Source organism: Carettochelys insculpta, chromosome 2 (genome assembly GCF_033958435.1).
Source record: "Carettochelys insculpta isolate YL-2023 chromosome 2, ASM3395843v1, whole genome shotgun sequence".
In the NCBI taxonomy this organism is placed as follows: Eukaryota; Metazoa; Chordata; order Testudines; family Carettochelyidae; genus Carettochelys; species Carettochelys insculpta.
The window spans coordinates 163,941,495-163,959,939 of NC_134138.1; the positions used below are offsets into that span (position 1 = coordinate 163,941,495).

General features: G+C 40.6%; 1 protein-coding gene across 1 annotated transcript in view; it reads right to left on the reverse strand.

The window, feature by feature from the left end:
• Positions 1 to 18,445, reverse strand: part of LOC142008724 (band 4.1-like protein 4B) — a 137,451-nt gene that overhangs the window by 50,838 nt on the left and 68,168 nt on the right. The window contains exon 2 of the mRNA XM_074985998.1: positions 6,514 to 6,618. Coding sequence (XP_074842099.1) covers positions 6,514 to 6,618 — 105 coding nt within the window. The remainder of the gene's footprint in view (positions 1 to 6,513; positions 6,619 to 18,445) is intronic.

The window sequence follows — 18,445 nt, forward strand, 5'->3', positions numbered from 1 at the left end:
AACTGTGTAGTTGAACAGTAAAATAGAGTGCCAAGTTCACATGCTATATGAAAATAGAAAGTACAGGTTGAACCTCTCTAATCCCAAACTCTAGCATGACTTTAGTAAACCAGATGAGCCTTTATCATGGTGAAGTCAAGTGTACTGTGGTCCCATAAAGTTTGTTTACAGCCCCTAGTCCGGGCTCTCATTGTTCTGTGCTGTTATTTAGCTGTAATTTACCCCTAAATGTCTTCTAAGAGCCCACTGATAGTGGAAATGTTGGAAATGCTGCTAGATGATATTGACCTCCTGTGGTCCAGCAAATTCTCTCATTTAGCATGGGTCAGGTCCCAAGGGTGCCGGAGGGGAGGGGTTCAACCTGTATTTGGAAATTAAATGTGAGGGAAGATCAAACCATCAAGGTAGTATGACTGAATGGCAGTTAAGTCACACACAAACAAATGAGAAACATGACAATGTTGCTACCTGGCAGCCAATGCAAAGGTGAAGAGACTGGATGTTGATGGTGTCTAAAAGAGGTTCTTACCAGCAGCTCCAGATTCATGCCAACACATGGAATGGAGTTACACCCCAGAACAAGCTTCCTCTGGTGCACTGTCACCAGACAGCTGGACTAGATCCAGACCTTAGCTCCTGCAGACTCTTGGGTTGTTGGGGATGGGCACCAGCTTCTGGGCCTCTAGGCCCGCACACTCTAGCTGCAGACCCCAAATCTGATATCCTTCTTGTCGGTGAGTATCATGAACCGCCTAGACCCTGAAATTAGTGTCACGTTTCCCAAGCCATCCCACTGGTTTTTTTAATGATCCTTGAGTTGCACTTATGCTGTTCCCCTTCTGGTTTACCATTTCCTCCTTTGGTGATCACATTACTTCAAGTTACAGAGACTCTGGAGAGGCATTTCACAACACACACACACACACACACACACCCTCTCTCTTAGTACAAGAAATATTCATATTGTCTGTTATGGATCAAGGAGTCTCCTCTTCCTTCTGGTCAGCCTTACATTTTTGTTAACATCTGCTTCGCTCTCACCCCTTCCCCTTGTGAGAGTGAGTCCTTTTATAAAGTTGATGCTCCTTTGGTGACCATTCTGAGCTGCTTTAAGTCCCCCAAAGTAGCTTTTCTTTAAAATTCTGCTCTAGTTGCTTGGATCCTTTCCTTCCCCTGCCATGACTCCATGACTGCAGCTACATCCTCCTGTCAGCTCTACTCTGAAGAAGCATAGTGAACTCCTATTACACAAAGTTCCATCCATAGGGCAAACTGGGCAATAGGCCACCAGTTGCGTCTGTGGCAAGAGTTCCCTCTAGGTTTTTATGTCCATCAGTAGAATGACTTTTGTTATGTGCACCAAATCAGAAGTGACGTATCACAACAGACGGCCTTAGGTATGTAGCCAGTGTGTGGCTGAGGGGTTGAGACGCAGGAGGTGGCCCAGGGCTGGGGCAGAGGGTTGGGGTGCAGGCTCTGGAGTGCAGGCTGCTATGCGGGGAGAGAGGACTGCTGATTCGCAGGCAGGATGCTGGTAAGGAAACTTGCACTCTCACTACTCCTCCCTCACCAAAGCAGTATAGGGCCAAGTGAGAGTCACCTCTTATAGGTCACCGCAGGGGTAGGAGCACCTGTCCCTGTGTTGGGGAAGGTCCATTCTAGGCTGGGTGAGGGGACAGAAGGGGCACCTATCCCCTGGCCACAGCATTTTTGGGAAGCTTTGCACTGAGTGCTATAGACCAGAAAGAGGTGCCACAGCCAGGGGAGAAATGCATGCCTCTGACCCCAGCACTGAGCTGCTGTGAAGGGGGAAAAGGTGCCCCTCCCCCAGGCACAGCATGGAGCTGCCACAGCCAGGGCAGAAGGGCCCAGCCCCAGCCTCCACACACAGTTCCACAGCTAAGGCAGAAGAGCCTCCCCTGGCCCAGCATGGAACTCCCACAGCAGTTCTGCCACAGCAGCTTCATGCTGGGGCTAACAGACAGAGGTGGTGCTCTGTGCAGCAGCCCTGAGCCCCTGCTGTGCAGGTCTTCCTGGTTAGCTGCACCTTAGAGGGATCTTAGTCTATGGGAGAATGGAATGTGCACCCCCACAGATGAGCCCGTAGGTGTTTACACACAGCGGCAGGTGGAATGTAGAACGAAAATGGTTTGGGATTACAGAGCAGTGTTTCTCAGCGCGTGGTACGCGTAATCTTAGGGGTATGCGCGCTGGAGCCATAAGATGCTCTTAGGGCAATAAGATAGTCAGAGACACGAAACCGGTGTGCACCACCCTGAGCATGCATCCTTCCCTAGCGCTTGGAGGGAGAAGTGTGTGGCAGCAGTGATGGTAGCAGCAGCAGCAGCTCTGGTGAGCTGCTGGCATTGGATTTCAGTGTGGGGGGAAGGGCATCTGGCTCTGGAGGAGGCGGAACTGGGTTAAACTGGGTGGGGAGGGCTGGGGCTGCCTGGCTCTGGAGGAGGGGAAGGGGATTGGGTTCAAGTGGGGAGCTGGTGGTGCCTGGCTTTGGAATATTATGCTTGTTATCTGAAGTAAGTGATAAAATTGCTATTTGTATGATTTTAGTTTAGCATTTATAATTATAATGGAAAGGGTTTAAAATGGACCAATTCCGTGTTAAAAATAAAAGGAAACTGCAAATGCGGAAGATGGTAATACGCAGGAAACCGTATCAAAACACTGATTTAATTGTGGCCCTCAGCAGTTTGAAACCTAGGTTTGAACATCTGATCTCATCCAAACAAGCTCAAATTTCGCACTAAATTTATTATTTTTCTTATAATTTCATTACTTGCTGTTAATGGATGTTTGCATAAAATATATACATATGAATGAATAAAACTGGACTCATTTTATTTTCATCTTTTTTAATCTCTCTTTTTTGCACAATTTTAAGTACAATGGCAAGTTTATTGCCTATGAGGAAATTCTTCCAACCAACCAGTTACAATTAAGTTGAGTAAACAGATGTGTTGCAATGACAGAAAAAAAAACTGTGCATGTCTGAGAATTGTGGGTACTTTTTTTTTTTTTTTTTTGAAAAAGGGGTACTTTTTAAAAAAGATTGAGAAACACCATTATAGATGAAAGATGTATAGATAGATGGAGGTAAAGCAGGGAAGCGATCAGGAAACTACTAATTAAAAGAATACTAGAGGAAGTAGGAGGAAAAGAAAGTTTGCATGGTCAAAAGATAATTTTTCATTTAAGTTGAATACTGAGTTCAAGCCACACAGATGTAGCTTTTTGTAACATTTATTCATGTAGATACCTATACAGCTGATCCAAATTTTTCAGACAAGAAGCTGTTCATTGAGGAAATTGCCATTTTCTCAAACAAAGAAATTGCTAAGATTTGATAAACTGATTTTTTCTATCCATACAATGTTTTAATACACTTCAAATTAAAATAATTAATTTTTTTGTTTACTGAAAATCTAGTTCTCCATAGGGAGGAAAAACTATTTTTGGTAAATGACAACTTTTTACATCTATTTTGAAAACAATTTACATTTAAAATATGAAAAATGATGCAAATATGGAAAAATGGCACATTTCAAAACCATCAAACTTGAGATAACTCAAGCAGGGGAAGGCAGGCAATGATTTAGACCCAGTGCTTTTGATGGAAATATAAACTGAAAGATAATCAGTTTTTGCTGATTTTCTAGTTTTTTTTAAGAGGAACACACAACTCTCCAACAGCTGTGACCTAGTGACCAGTTTATTTATTTATTTTTTTTTAAAAATATTTTGTCTGCAAATCATCAAATGTTATCAACTATTGCAGCAAGGGAAAGGTCAGTGTTTGAAATGGACAGTTGTGCTTTCTGGAGATCTTTTCACACAGACAGGTCTTCACTTACAATATGCAAGATTCTTTTTCCATGTCAGCCTGTTTTAGTTACAAATACTGGCTTATCATTGCATTTTGGAAATCTGAGATACTTGGAGTACTAAGCAAATGTAATCATATGTTGATACAGTGTTTTTTGCTAAACCATTTCATGTTCTGTTCACTACATAATGCAACAGAATTCTAAAAAGAAAAATGCAGGAACTACATTTTACCATCATCATTATCAACAACCACCCTAGGCTCAACACCTGTTTGTGTCTGATGCCTCCCTCAATATTTCCTCCCATCTTTCCCTGTCCAGTGCAGAGTGGTTTAGTTTCTGTAGACTAACTCCGCATCAATCTACTATATCATCTACCCCATTCTCTGCAGGGTCTGCCTCTCCCATTCAAGTTGTCCGGTACGCTGAATACTAGGATCTTGACTTTTCACTTGCTCATTCTGCAAATATGCCCGAATCGCTGTAGCTTCCATTGCATAACCTTCTTCAGTAGGTTCTCTCTCAGTTGTATCTTCCTATATAATTCCTTGTTGGTGACCTTCTGCATCCATCTTATTCTCAGGATCTTTCTATAACTCCTCGTCTTGAACACCAGTACTTCTTTCTTCAAATCATTCGTTATCACCCATGTCTCACATCAGTACAACATGTTGCTGAATACACACATTTTCAAGATGCTCAGCTTTGTTCCTAAGCTAATCGCTTTGCTTTTCCAGACCTTATCCATCACCTTCAAACTCACTCTTGCTTATTTTATTCGAGTCACTATTTCCTTCTTACAGTCTAGATCATGTCACTTTGCTCCCCAGATACGTGAACTTCTCTACGTTCTCTAGTTTGATCCTGTCTACACTGAGCTTCTTATTTTCTTATCTCCAAATAGCACTGTCTTGGTTTTATCGATGTTCTTAATCCGTCTGTGCCACTTTCCTTCCTCATTTAACACCTGCATCATTCTTGCTAACTTCTCTTCATCTTCTTCGATGATAACTATATCATCTACAAGCCTCAAGTTGTCAATTCTCATCCCATGCACTGACATGTCTCTACCTCCTTCCTTGATCTTGTCCATTGCTCTCTCTAGGTGCGTGATGAAGATAGTCGGTGATACTCCATGCCAATCCCAACCTTGGATAAAGGAGGAGGGTTGTTTAGATGAGTATCGATGCACTGATCATAAAACAACAATATGAATGAAATCTGATGCCAATATAACTAACTGATAAAAGATGCCGGTTCAGATGTCACCCGGATAAACAAGGTCCACAATACTAATCGAGCCATTGGGATTAGATCGATAAGTTGGCTATCGAAGGAAAATTACAACTAACACATATATTATCAGACCGTGAAACATCTGAACACTGCTGAAAATAAGAACTCCTTCAAAATGAGATGGAGAGATACCAGTGCAAAACTTGAAATGCCAGAGGTGCGCTGGCCAGCATCGGGAGAGATGTGCAGTTGCGAAGTCAGTTGATGAAGGAACAAAACGAAGCATGAGGCAGGAGTCAGATTCCTTCTTAGCAAAAGAACTAGAGGGGCGTTGTTAGGATACAAACTGGTGAGTGCAAGAATGATGGTAATGAGATTCAAAGTGAAACCATTCTGCATCTTGGTCGTTCAGGTGCATGCACCCATGTCAGAAAGTGCAGAGGAAGAAATGAAGCAATTTTACAAAGACTTGACAAAGATGTTAGAGGAGATACCGAAGAGACGTGTTCATCGTCAGAGGAGATTGGAAAGTGAAGGTTCGAACAGATAAAGGTTGGGAGAGTGTCATGGGAAGGGTTGAACACAGGGAAAGAAATCAACGAGGCGAGAAACTACATTTTACCATATATACCAATATTTCCTTCCAGATGACACCATTGTTGTACTGCAATGGCACCTTATTGTATCTAGTCCTCCTGTGTGATACGGAAAATATTTGTTTCAGAGATGACCCAATAGCAGCAATCTATCTTCCAAGCCATTAAAATCTCATTTGCTACTCAAATGGCCAGCTATGATAGCAAAATTACAGAGAACAAAGTGGACATAACTACAGCAAAAGCAACAAATAGTTTAGAATACTTTTTGCAACAGGAAATTAGACTTTTTTTTAAAAGAGTACTTTCTTGCACTTTCACTGATCAGTAAAATGCATGAGGCTTTTTTAAAGTAGCTATTTTTTACAGCAGACCTATGAATCCTGGGATAGGGGGTGAGAGTTTGCATCATGAGTACCACAAATACAAGATTTTTAACCTAAACGGCTATTTCTCCATTATGCTAAAGAACATCACAATCTGCAATCCTGGCGGCAGAGACTATCCAGAACCCTGATTTACTGCAGATTATACGCAGACCAATTTTTTCTTTTTTAATATATATTTTCAGCATGATGTACCAAGCAAACATGAAGCATTTTCCTTCACACGCAATCAGCACAGAATTGGCCATGAGGACAAACAGTACACATACAGATAACATGAAATGACACATGCCTCACTTGGAAAGTCAGGACCTATTATATGAATTGTTAACCATGAACTCTACGTTTATTTCAGCATTTAATTCATATATTTCTCTGTCATTTCCAACAATTATGCATTTGTAATAGGCATCATAAACTACTGTAAACATGAAAGAAAAGAGAAGTACATACTGTAACCTGGGAGGCATCCATGAACTGAAGGCCAAAGTAATCCGTTTCCACAAGGTCCAAATGATATACTATCTGGTCAAATAAATCCAGTCCTTTTGCCGTTTTCTACAATTCAAAGGGAAAAGCAGAGGATTTTTAAAGGGTTGGGCAGGGGGGAATGAATGCACACACAATTTATTTTAAAAACTCATGAGAAATACACTGCTTAGATGTTAAACAATTAAGCTGAAAGGACTTTTATTTCCTCCAATTAATGAGGTATTTGTTAGATGCTTATCATGATGGTACCTAGCACTGACAAATCACCAAATGTGCAATGCATTTACTATTTTAGCATAAAAACATTCTGCTCCTGCTTCAACTTCAAGTTTTCTACAACTAGCTACAGAAGCAAAAGGAAAATAATTTCATTGCCAATGCCCTGCAATACGCAGCCAGCCTTTAAGCTGCATGATACCAAATTCTCCATTAAATGTCTACTTGAATAATTGTCTCAAGTCTGTTGGCAGCTGTCTGCTGTTCACTGCAATTATGAACAGCCACTGCACCACTCAGACAGCAAAATAAATTTAAGACAACCTGACTAGTTAAGATTACCGTGAGGAAAGATAATGATAGGATCGTTAAATAATGCTGCTAATTGCTGAACCTCATTTGAAGCCTTTACACAAAACAAAACCAAACCCACAAGTTTTACTAATTTGGCACCCTTACAGGAACGTGTGGGAATGCAAACTGAACTACCCTCAGTCAGGGCTGATTCACAGGCAGAATGCTGGTAAGGAAGTTTTCACTCTCACTGCTCCCTTGCTGTACCTGTAGACTTATTCAAAGTCTAACTCATGAACTTAAGCCACTGGTGCTGCCGTCAAGAACAAACACTACAAGAAAACTAAGGTGTGGAGGTTGTGAGAATGGCTGGAAGTAAATGGACAGAAATAAATTTGAAATGCCAACTTTGTTGCTTAAAGTTGAGAATATATTTTTTCAAATATTTCAGAAGAATTTCTTTAGAGAAAAATGACCCAGCAAAACACGCAACTGAACTGGAAACCTGTTTGCATTTAGGGGCAGCATTGTGCCATGATTAAATGCAGGTCAGTAGTTCTCAACCAGGACTCTGGGACATCCTGGTGAGCTATGAGAAGGTTTCATGCGGGCCGCAAAGCAGGGCCAGTATTAGACTTCCTGGGGCCCAGGGCAGACAGCTGAAGTCCAGGGCCCACAGCCCCATCACCAGAGGCTGAAGTCGAAGTCAGAGGAGCTCAGCTATGGTGTGGGGTCTGGGCAGTTGTCTTACTTGATACTCCCTAACACTGAACGAGGCCTTTATATGCAGAAAAACAGTTGTGGCACACGTGCGTCACAGACTCTTTATAGTGCATTGCAGGGCAGGGACAGTGGTGAGAAAGCAAACGATTGAGAACCCCTGATATAGACCAATTCCCTAGACACAGTGCACCTGCCTTTCAGATTTAACGTGCTAATGCAATTCTATGCCCACAACTGTGCACTTATTTTGCATTCATATCACTGCATATGATCTGTATACACAGATAGACAGAAGTAACCCACCCTTTCATGCATGCAAGGAGGTTACCGTTCTGAATGCACATTCAAGAGTAAGTCCATTATTACTGCTACACACATTTAAAAAGGCACTCATTACAATATTATCTTGGTCCAGTTGACTTTAGGTTGAAAGAAACAAATACATATCTGACTGGATAATAAAGACTTCAGGTAAATTTTATCACAAGACAGCACATTTAAAATGACTATAAATTGACTTTCTCGTCACTATCAGTTCACTAAGCAGTGTGTCTAAATTCTTCTCCTTCTCTACGATATTGCTAAAGTTGTAGTAGGTCCCAAAAGAGGCTCAAACAAGACGTTTTGTTGTGGGTTTTGTTGGTTTGTTTTGTTAAGAAAAGAAAAGAAAAGCTGATAAGGTTTTCCACGAGGGGTTCTCAGTTATGGACTTTGCTGTCCCCCTTTTGGTCCATCTTAAGACATTTTTTAACCTTCCAAATACAGCACACTAAAAACCCAGTCTTCATCCACATATGTCAGGGAAGTAATAAGTCACTTGTACGGTTACATGGCAGTTTCATTGTTATACTACTGTTCAATAACTGTGTAACTGAAGGGAGCAACAGTACTATTTGCATGGCAGTTTGTAAAAGTGTGGAATAAGTTTTAAATTCTGTACCAAATATTGCTCTAAATTAACACAGAGTACCCAGAGACTAGACTGAATGTTAAACATGATACACAGAACTGCAAAAGTTTGGTGTTGCATATAAATAGTTACATAACAAATATATGTGTTTCTGTTCTCTCTTGAGCAGCAGGTGTAACAGCAAGTCAGGCTCAAAGTCTCCTACAAGATCCTGAGGGGGAGGGAACGGAAGACGGGACGAGGAATGACATTTGCAACAGATCCATTCAGCACAAGATATATGCAAGAATATGGGCAGCTACGTTATCATTAGCTTCCTATGATCTTTATACAAGAACATGTCCATTATGTCTCAATTCTTCCTTAAATCTATGTTAAGGAATCACAAACATGATCACTAGAACATATTAGGCATTTTCGTTTAGTTCTTTTTATCAGACAAAAAAGGAACCGATTTCATTTAGACTAGAATTTGAACCTTAAGTTTTCAATTAATGTTTTTTACATAAAACAGAGCACTGTATACCTCAAAGATTCTTATAAAACAGAGGATTCCAAGCTGTTATCATACAATACTTAGAAATGCTTTTCTCTAACCATAAAGAAAGGAATAAAGGAATTTCCACCTCCTCTTTCTTACTTGAAGAGGTCAAAGAGCTCTGGTGTAGGTGGAAAGTTCTATTTAAATCTCGACTAATATGAATGACAAACTGAAAGCACTGCAATTTGAATTTTTTGATGTTTTCAAAAACATCCACCTGATCTCCATTAAAATAAGATGTACAGCAATTTCTTAACAAAAACAAGAAAATGGCATCCTGAGGTATTGTTTTTCTTGTTTTGGGGGAGGCATCAGATGAATCACAAAATTACAACATCCTTATTGCAAATATCTGAGACAATCACCTCCGAAGACGTTGCTTAGAAACAGTAGGCATCCATGTCACTGTGAGGAAAGTGCAGTATTTAATAATGTTCTAGATTAGTGTCAAATGAAGACTGTATTTTAAGGAAAGATTTGGTTGTTTTCAATGTTTAGTGAAATTAACGCTTGTGAAAAATGCCAGATCTAATGCACGTTGTACTCCACGGCAGACATATTCACCACAAATACAAAGTGAGTCACATGGAAGAAGTAGTATTGTCAAATTTACTCAGTTGCTATAGAAAGCAATCTTACATACATGGCTTCTCGTACAGCAGCTGGCAGCAAAAAGAGCCATCTTTTCCGAATTTGTTAAAAAAATAAAAATAAAAAAATGAAAAAAAATCAATAATTCAAGAACCGCAGTACATGTGAATACCAGACGTTCCCGAATAAATAAGGTCAAACCATACATTTTGTAACCCCTATTTTAAGAACAGCACACAAGCATCCCACAAGGCACTGCACATGTTAAAAGAAGCACTATCCAATATTTCAAGATCACAATTTTCTATTTGGATATGAGTTGTTCATTGTTGGGCTTTTAGATGTTCACTGAAATAGGGAAAATAATTCTGAGAGTTCTTTTATTATCATCATCATTATTATTATTTTGCAATTACAGCCTTGGGCTCCACAAAGAAGTCCTTAAAGAACCATATGTGGCTCCAAAACCACAAGTTGCAGACCGCTGTTCTGGTAGATGACCGCACTTAAAATGTTCGTAAATGTTATTTCTTAATTACTTGAACTATCAGATGACATATTTGCGCTGGAGCTCTGGGCAGCATGGGGGGGTAAAATAGACTTTCAGGCATTACAGCAAAGGGGAACAGAGGAGACTGCAGCTCCCAACCCTCCAATCAGAGCTACTGACTTTCTGATGGCAGAAGACTAAACTCCTTTGCCCCATCCCTGCTCCACCACCTTCCCAAGGCTCCATCCTCACTCATTCCTCTCCCCTTTCCTTGCTCACTTGCTCATTTTCACTGGCCTGGAGCAGAACACTGGGGTGCAGGAGGCCTCTAGCATGAGAGGTTTGGGGTGCAGAACAGGGCTCAGGACTGGGGCAAGGAATTGGAGTGCAAAAGGGAGCCCAAGGGGCAGCACTTACCTCAGGCACCTCCTGGAAGCAGCCAACATCTCCTTCTGGCTTCTAGAGGCAAGGATGGCCAAGAGGGTTCACCACACTACCCCTGCTCCAGGTACAGGTATTGTCCCAAGTGCCAGCTCCATAGCTCTCCCATTGACCAGGACAGAAGATATTGCAGGCATCTCTGCACACTGCCCTTGTTCGCAGGCAGTGTTCCCACAGCTCTCATTGGCACTGAGCCCCACTGGCCAGCCTTGTGCCTAGAAACCAGAAGGCCACGTTGACTGCTTCCAAGAGCTGCACAGAGTTAGCGGCTGTGGCCAGCTGGATTTTTAACTGCCCAGACACAAAGCCACCGGGGTCTTTTTTCAACCAGGCATTTTAGTCCTAAACCAGACACGTGGCAATCTACCTCTAACAGCAGAGGTAGAACTCACTAGCCTCTTACCCCTTCACTGCCCAATAAAAGGTATGAAAAGGGAACAGCAGAAAGAGCCAGTTAAGTGCTCGGATATGGACTAGGTAGAAAATTTTCCATGCACAATTTTTTGTAGAAGATCATCTTTAATAACTAATTCTTTTAAGAAGTTTTCCACATTATCAAAATGTTCTGTGGTGTTTGTTATGGAAATTATCAAGACAGATTTAAAATTTATTTACCCAAAATTGTATTTTCTTCCTGAAAACTGGGATTTCAATGAAAATTTTCAAAGAACTATTCAATTAAAATTCACATCTAAAATACTGCTGAAAATTTAATGGAAAGACAGTCTCATTTGAGGCATAGTTGTACAATTTTCAAGAAATCATTTTCCAACTTGTTTTAGTGGCCTAATGTTATGACTCCAAACCTGAACTTGTGAAAGACAGAACTGACACAGGCAAAAGAGAGACAACCAGAACAAGAATGACATGAATTATCCCTCATTTGGAAAATAAGAAGGACCCCACTGTGCCAGAGAAAGGAGAGAGACAGGAGATGACAACAATTCAGCAGGTATCTAGTTTGGCTGATGTTCCAAGTAACACATTAAATACCAATAAGAAAAGGTTTGTAGCAATGGAGTAGGAGAAATGGAAATGGCGGTTCTTCTGAAAGAGAAGGATACCGTCACAGAGCATAATGATGAACACAGCTGAGTGTACGGTGATACATGAGCTCCTTTAAAATATTTAGCAATATACATGCCTATATGCTCTAAGCAGAGATAGTAAGTGCTGTAAGCAGTAAGCTCTACTGACTAGTTTTTGGCTGGTTATCTGAGCACTAGTCTTCAGTCTCACTGACAAAAAGGAAAAAGAGTGCAAACAACCTTAGCAAAAGTCTTTGAAAAGAAAGGTGGAGAATTCCCAAAGCATTCTCACAGAAATAATATAAAAAAGAGGGCATCAGTATTAGGCCAAATATCCAAACTACCTCTAAATTCACTCCTTCCAGACAGAGTCCTCTGTTCTACAGATATAAGCCCTGCTCCAGCTCTGATATTCTAGCCTCACTGCATCATGGTCTCTCTTGCTAGGCTACTTCACCTCTTCCCAGCCCTGCTGTAGGCTAGCCTCTTATCCTAGCTTTATTATTATATATATGGATTTCCTCTCCCTTCTCTGGTAGTCTCCAGCTATTTGTGAGCACTAGTCTCTTCCCTCTGAAACTTGCAGCTTGCTTCTAACACACAGGAGTCACACATCTGCAATTGCAACTTCTGATCCCATGTGCCTTTTAAGCCTGGGCACTCTGGCACACTGACCTTTCCAGCCTAGATATTGATCTCCTAAGTCCTTGCTCCTCCTAGGGTGACCCGGCACCCAAATTCCACCCCCCCCCCCCACCAATAACCTGGTTCTTTAAAGTATGTAAAGCAGTGGTTTTCAAAAGTTTTGTACTGATGAATACTTTCAACACAGTAAAAGGCTGAGTGGGACCTTCCCCCATCTCCTATAAATTAAAAATTGAGTAGATCATTTAACTTAATGGGGGCTCAGGGCTTGTGATCCCCAAGTAAACACCTTGCAATCCCCGGAGGGGTCATGAGCCCCAGTCTGAGAACCCCTGATGTGAATGGCTGCAATATGAATACACTAAATAAGTTTTGCTTTGTACTACCCTCATCTTTATGTTTCAAAGCCCAGGATTAAGCCTAGAAAAATAAACGTTTTCTTTTTAATAGACCATGCAGTTAATAGCCACGTGGTTAACTGCAATGTACCTTGAGCTCTGAAGATATTATGTCATTTTCACAGCAGTTGGCCACCATCTCAAATTTTCAATGCTGGCATTCAGCCAGCTATGAATAAAAGGTCTTCAAATGGCCATTAAGCCTCCAACTCTGCCACAACAGCAACAAAGCGGTTTTTTAAGTGCCTGCTGTTTCGGGTAAATAGTGTTTAAATCTGGAGCACAGAATTAGCAATGTTTCTGAACATGCACTGAAATGCAACTGATGATACACATCAACATGTCTGAGCCAGAAAAGAATCAATTATTTTGGCTCTTTGGAGACTCCCCTTCTCCCCAGAGCTTTACCAGAAACTAGAGGAAATTAAAACATGCAGAATTTTAGTTAAACTGAAAACAAGTTTTATCCTAAAAGACCTATAATATTAACATTAATATTTCACCTGAGTTACCCCACATTTAAACTGACGCGATATTTCCTACCACCCTTCTCCCCACACAGCTCCTCCAAAAGAGATATGCATTGAAAAACTGATAAACTACCACTTCCCATGAAGATGAGGTGATAGTAAAAAGTTGAGAGAGTTACAAATTAGGGAGAATAGTCTCAGATGGGGTAGCCATGCTAGTCTGTAGCTTCACAGAAAAACCCCAAGCAGTCCCATAAGCATCTTAAAGACAAACTATTTTATTTATTTGGTAATCAGGTTTCATGAGTAAAACCCACTTTACCAGTTTTTGTGATTAATCTGATGATAAGGATCTTACCCACAAAAGCTCATTACCTAATAAGTAAATTTGTTAGTCTTTAAGGTCCTACAGGACCTCCTTTTGTTTTGGGGGTGGGGGGGGGCGAAATTAGGCAGAAGGAAATGAAGAACCTCAAATAATATTCACTTGCCCAGATAAACTTATTGGATCCTACCCATTGTATTGCACATTTCCTCAAAGTATTCCAAGCAAAGGCAAAATGAGAATCAGCATGCTGTCGCTTAAGTATACATGCACAACTAGCACCTTTCCTCAAGAGTGCCTGTGCTAGGTGATGCAGCCTTTGTGGCTGGAGTGGTGGGGAACAGAAAAATCCCATCAGAAACCAGCAGTTGAGACTGAGCCTGTGTTTACACCATTGCAAAAATATGACCTAAGGTATGCAACTCCAGCTACATAGGTCAAGTTACTGCAGGGTCTGCAACACAAGGGACTGACTGGAGAAACCCTCTTGTTGACTTCCCTTACTCTTCTCCTCAGGGGTTAAGGTGTTGACTGCAGTGTAATCTGCAGCTGATCTGGTGGGTCTACACAAGACCCACTAAATGCACTGCCAGTAGATCGATCTCAGAACATGGATCTCCACTGCAGTGCAGAAGGAAAGGGTGGAAAAGGAAGATGCTGGACACAGTCGGCTTTGCTGCATGTTGCACATCAAAACTTCCCAGCCGCATTCCCCAGCAGTGCTCAGTAGTTCTCTCAACATAAGGGTTTGGAAATTCTTTACCCTCCTTCTGAAAAGCAGCAGCAGAACTGAGTCCCTGAACAGAGAAGTCAAGCTCCTCTTTAAACCTATCATGACCTTGGAAAGAAAGACTAAATGGGTGCTTGAGGCTATCTAGAAAGAAAAGCTTGGAAGAGAGCACCAAACTGCACACCTACAAGCTAAGGCTCTGCAAGGCCCCTCAGACAGTTCTTAGGATAAATGAGCACACTGGACTCTCTACCTTGGATCCTGCTGGGGTGGCTTTGAGGGAGGGGTGTCGTTCATAAAGAGCCATTAAACTAGTAGGTCTAAACTTAGGCTGCAAGTTGTGAATTTTTGAAACTTGGGAATAAAGCAAAGAATAAATGTAAAAAAACCAGATGAGTTTTCCAAACTGCACCATACAAGTGCAACAGTAGGAATACACACATTCAACTCTCTCTGAATTATTCATGAAGTATGATTATCTCACAGCAATTATGAATCAAATTACTGGAACATAAACATAACAGTGAAACACTGTGTAGAGTACATTAACAAAACAACAAAGAGAGGAGAATTGCTTCACCCAAGAAGGAAAAATACCCCACATACTAAGTAATTAGTTAGGAAAAAGGTGACACGGATATTAACAGACTATGTACAAAATAAAAAGAGAGACAAGAAGCAGTCGAGCATAGTTTGCAGTGTGGTCTGTTACCAAGTGACCATCTTACCAAGAAAAGCTGTTGCTTCTACCATCTGTTCAGTTTGCCTAAAGGAATATAGCTCAGTGTTCCTAACTGACTTTGACCAGCAATACACATACACAAACTCAAACAGGTGAGCACAAACTTTACAAAATGCTTCTTGATTTTCTAGTACATGATTGTACAAATCTAGAGAATTAGAGGGCATTGAAGGGAATGCAATCCTGGATGAAATATTCACAACTTTATCTAATTTACAGAAAAGACAACAAATAATTCAATAGTGGGCACTCTGGTATAAAATACTCTCACTAGTAACACCACTATTAATATCAGCATGGGTGTGTCAACATTTTGGACTGTGCTGAAATCCTGATTTTCTGTTTACTGTGTACATGTGGCAATAGCAACCTATTCCTTTTGGCAAGGAGAGATAAGTAGGAACACATCCGTACAATTTAAAGTCCATAAATAGAGACACACTGTACATTACAAACAGCTCACAAAACTGTAAAGCAGTGGAAACCCGCTACCTGTGAAAATTCTACCTGTCACTTTGGAAACTGGTGAATTCACCTCATCTTATTCCCCACAGTAAAATAATTTCACTCTAGCTCCTTGCAAAGTTTTCTTCTTGCTCCAGAATACCAGCTTGCTCTGTTGAAATATCTGGAATACTATATGTAACCACAAACTAACTGTCAGAGGGAGGAAACAATCCAAGCTGGAACTTAATAGCCCATAGGAGCAGAGATTAAAGTGTAATTTAATCGACCAATGCCCTTTCATTAAAGCCAAGGTGTCAATTTAAACCATTATACTAGTTACATAGCTACAAGTTTTCACATGGACACTCCCATTCTGCGACACAAGTACTTTTTTCATTTTAGCTTGTGTCATTTTGGAAGGCATTTAAACTTTAAAAAAATAGCCAGTGTCCATATGGGGGAATGACACTGTTACAAACAAGGAGTCCAGTGGCACCTTAAAGGAAAGAAATTTATTAAGGCATAAGTTTTTTTGAGATATAACTCACTTCCTCAGATGCCTGAAGCAAAAGAAAGGGACACAGAGATGGAAGTTATTTTTGCTGAAATAGACTAATATGTCTGTCTCTCTCTCTCTCTCTCTCTCTCTGAAACTGGTATAAACCTCAGTGATGTAAATATACCAGCATAACTCCTAAAACCCTCAAGTTTAGACAACCTCTAAATCTGTTACAGAGATCTTTTGGTCTATCTTTTTATATATGAATAAGGTCAAGGTACACCTCCCTACATCCCTATCTTGACAGATAAACTATCTGTGGCCAGGTAATTTAATTTACCTAGTACAGGTTGCTTATAATATTCCTGTCCATTCCAGGATAACACCATACAATGACCAAAACTATAGCTGTGCACTACTCTTACATGTCAAAAGAATATATTAAAGCTTGCATAGCAATTTATGGCTAAGAGCATTGCAATTATTACCTAACAAGCACATGCTTACGCTAGCATTATTAAATAAGAGTAGCACTTATAACATCATCTCCATCTTTTAAAAATCAAACATAATTAAAATCTCCACACTCATGCATTGAATAAGATTTCACAAGAGGCTTAACACACCAAACTAAGCATCACCTTCAAAAAGAAACGGCAAAGAGAAATGTGAAGAAGTTTAGGAACCGGTAAGTATGTACTGAGTTTACAGCATTCCCAATACACAGAATCTCACACATGCACTAAAGCCTCGGTGAGTATAGTAGATCCTGTCGCCAAAAATCCATCTTACAAGGCCGATAATTTTAACAGACAAAGAAGGGGCCTGGTGTTCCATTCTTCACCAGCTAACGCTCTCAAACCAGTGTGTCATCTGAGGACTGTTTAGACATCGCACGCACGCACGCACGCACGCACACACAATGAGAAGTCATAAAATAAGCTGTACACACATTTTTGATGGACCCTTAGGCTACATCTACACTACATTCGCCTTTCGAAAGGTGGATGCAAATTAGGGAGATTGAAAATGCAAATGAAGCACTGATTTACAAATCACACTTCATTTGCATAATGTCACATGATCACGTTTTCGAAAGAGACTTTTTTTGAAAGCAAGAATAACCATGTAGATGGGATTCCTTTGAAAATAAATCCAGTTTTCCAAAAGACCCTTTTTCGCTCCTGAAACAAAATAGGAAGAAGGGCTCTTTCGAAGGAACCCTGTCTATATGGCTGATTTTACTTTCAAAAAAGTCTCTTCCAAAAACATGATTGCATGACATAATGAAAATGAAGCATGAGGTTTGTAAATCAGCTCTTCATTTGCATTTTCAAGCTCCCTCATTTGCATTCCCCTTTCAAAAGGGGAATGCAGTGTAGATGTAGCCTTTATGAGCATGAAGAACATAAAGCTCATACCTAATAAATAAAATTGTTAGTCTTTAAGATGCTGCAAGACTTCTTGCCTTCTTTTGTGAAGCTACAGAGTAACATGGCTACCTCTCAGAGAGTAATCACCAGCAGCAGCCAGTACGACTATCATACTATCTGCCTTACTTAACATTTTGCTAAATGGATGCACTCTCTTCCTCTCCAGCACAAAGGCAGATCTCTTTGAGCCAAAGCTTTCCCTCTCAGATTGTATCATGCATCATTTTGCAAGAACCACCTAAAATCTACCAGTCCCTAAAGAACCATTTCTCCATCAGAGACATCCACTGTAAATTACTTAAATTTATGAATCAGCAGACATACAAGAAACCAAAAATAATGTACCAGACAAAACATATTTTTATTCAGTTATTTTGCCATCATCACAACTATTGCTCTCCAGCTGGCCAACTCTGAAGGCAGCACACACAAGAATGGATGGAAATATCATGACCCTTTTAAAATAACCTTGTGATCCCCTCACAATTCTCTTTTGGGTCAGGACCTCCACTTTAAGATATAAGATAAAAGCACACAAAGGGCCCAATTTCATGGGAGGACACCAAATTTTACAGTCCATGAAGCGTTTTGCATGGCTGTGAATTTGGTAAGGCCCTAGAAATGACACACGAAGCAAGGTAGACTTGGTGTTGCTCATATAATTAAGGCCTATTTACATTAAACTCAACACATTGATTTGAAGGCGTAATCCATCCCATAACATTGATACTCCTAGGCTGGGTCTACACTACAAATATAACTTTGAAGTTGCTTACTTCGAAGTAGAAGTAAGCAACTTTGAAACTGAGCGTCTACACGCACACTACTCTGAAGTTAAACTTCGAAGTAGGGCACTACTCCATTCCTGGAAAATGGAGTAAGGACTTCAAAGTTGGGCTCCCTAGTCGGGCTTTGAAGTTAACTTCTAAGTAAGGGAAAATGTGTGTAGACTCTCTGCTGGCTACTTCAA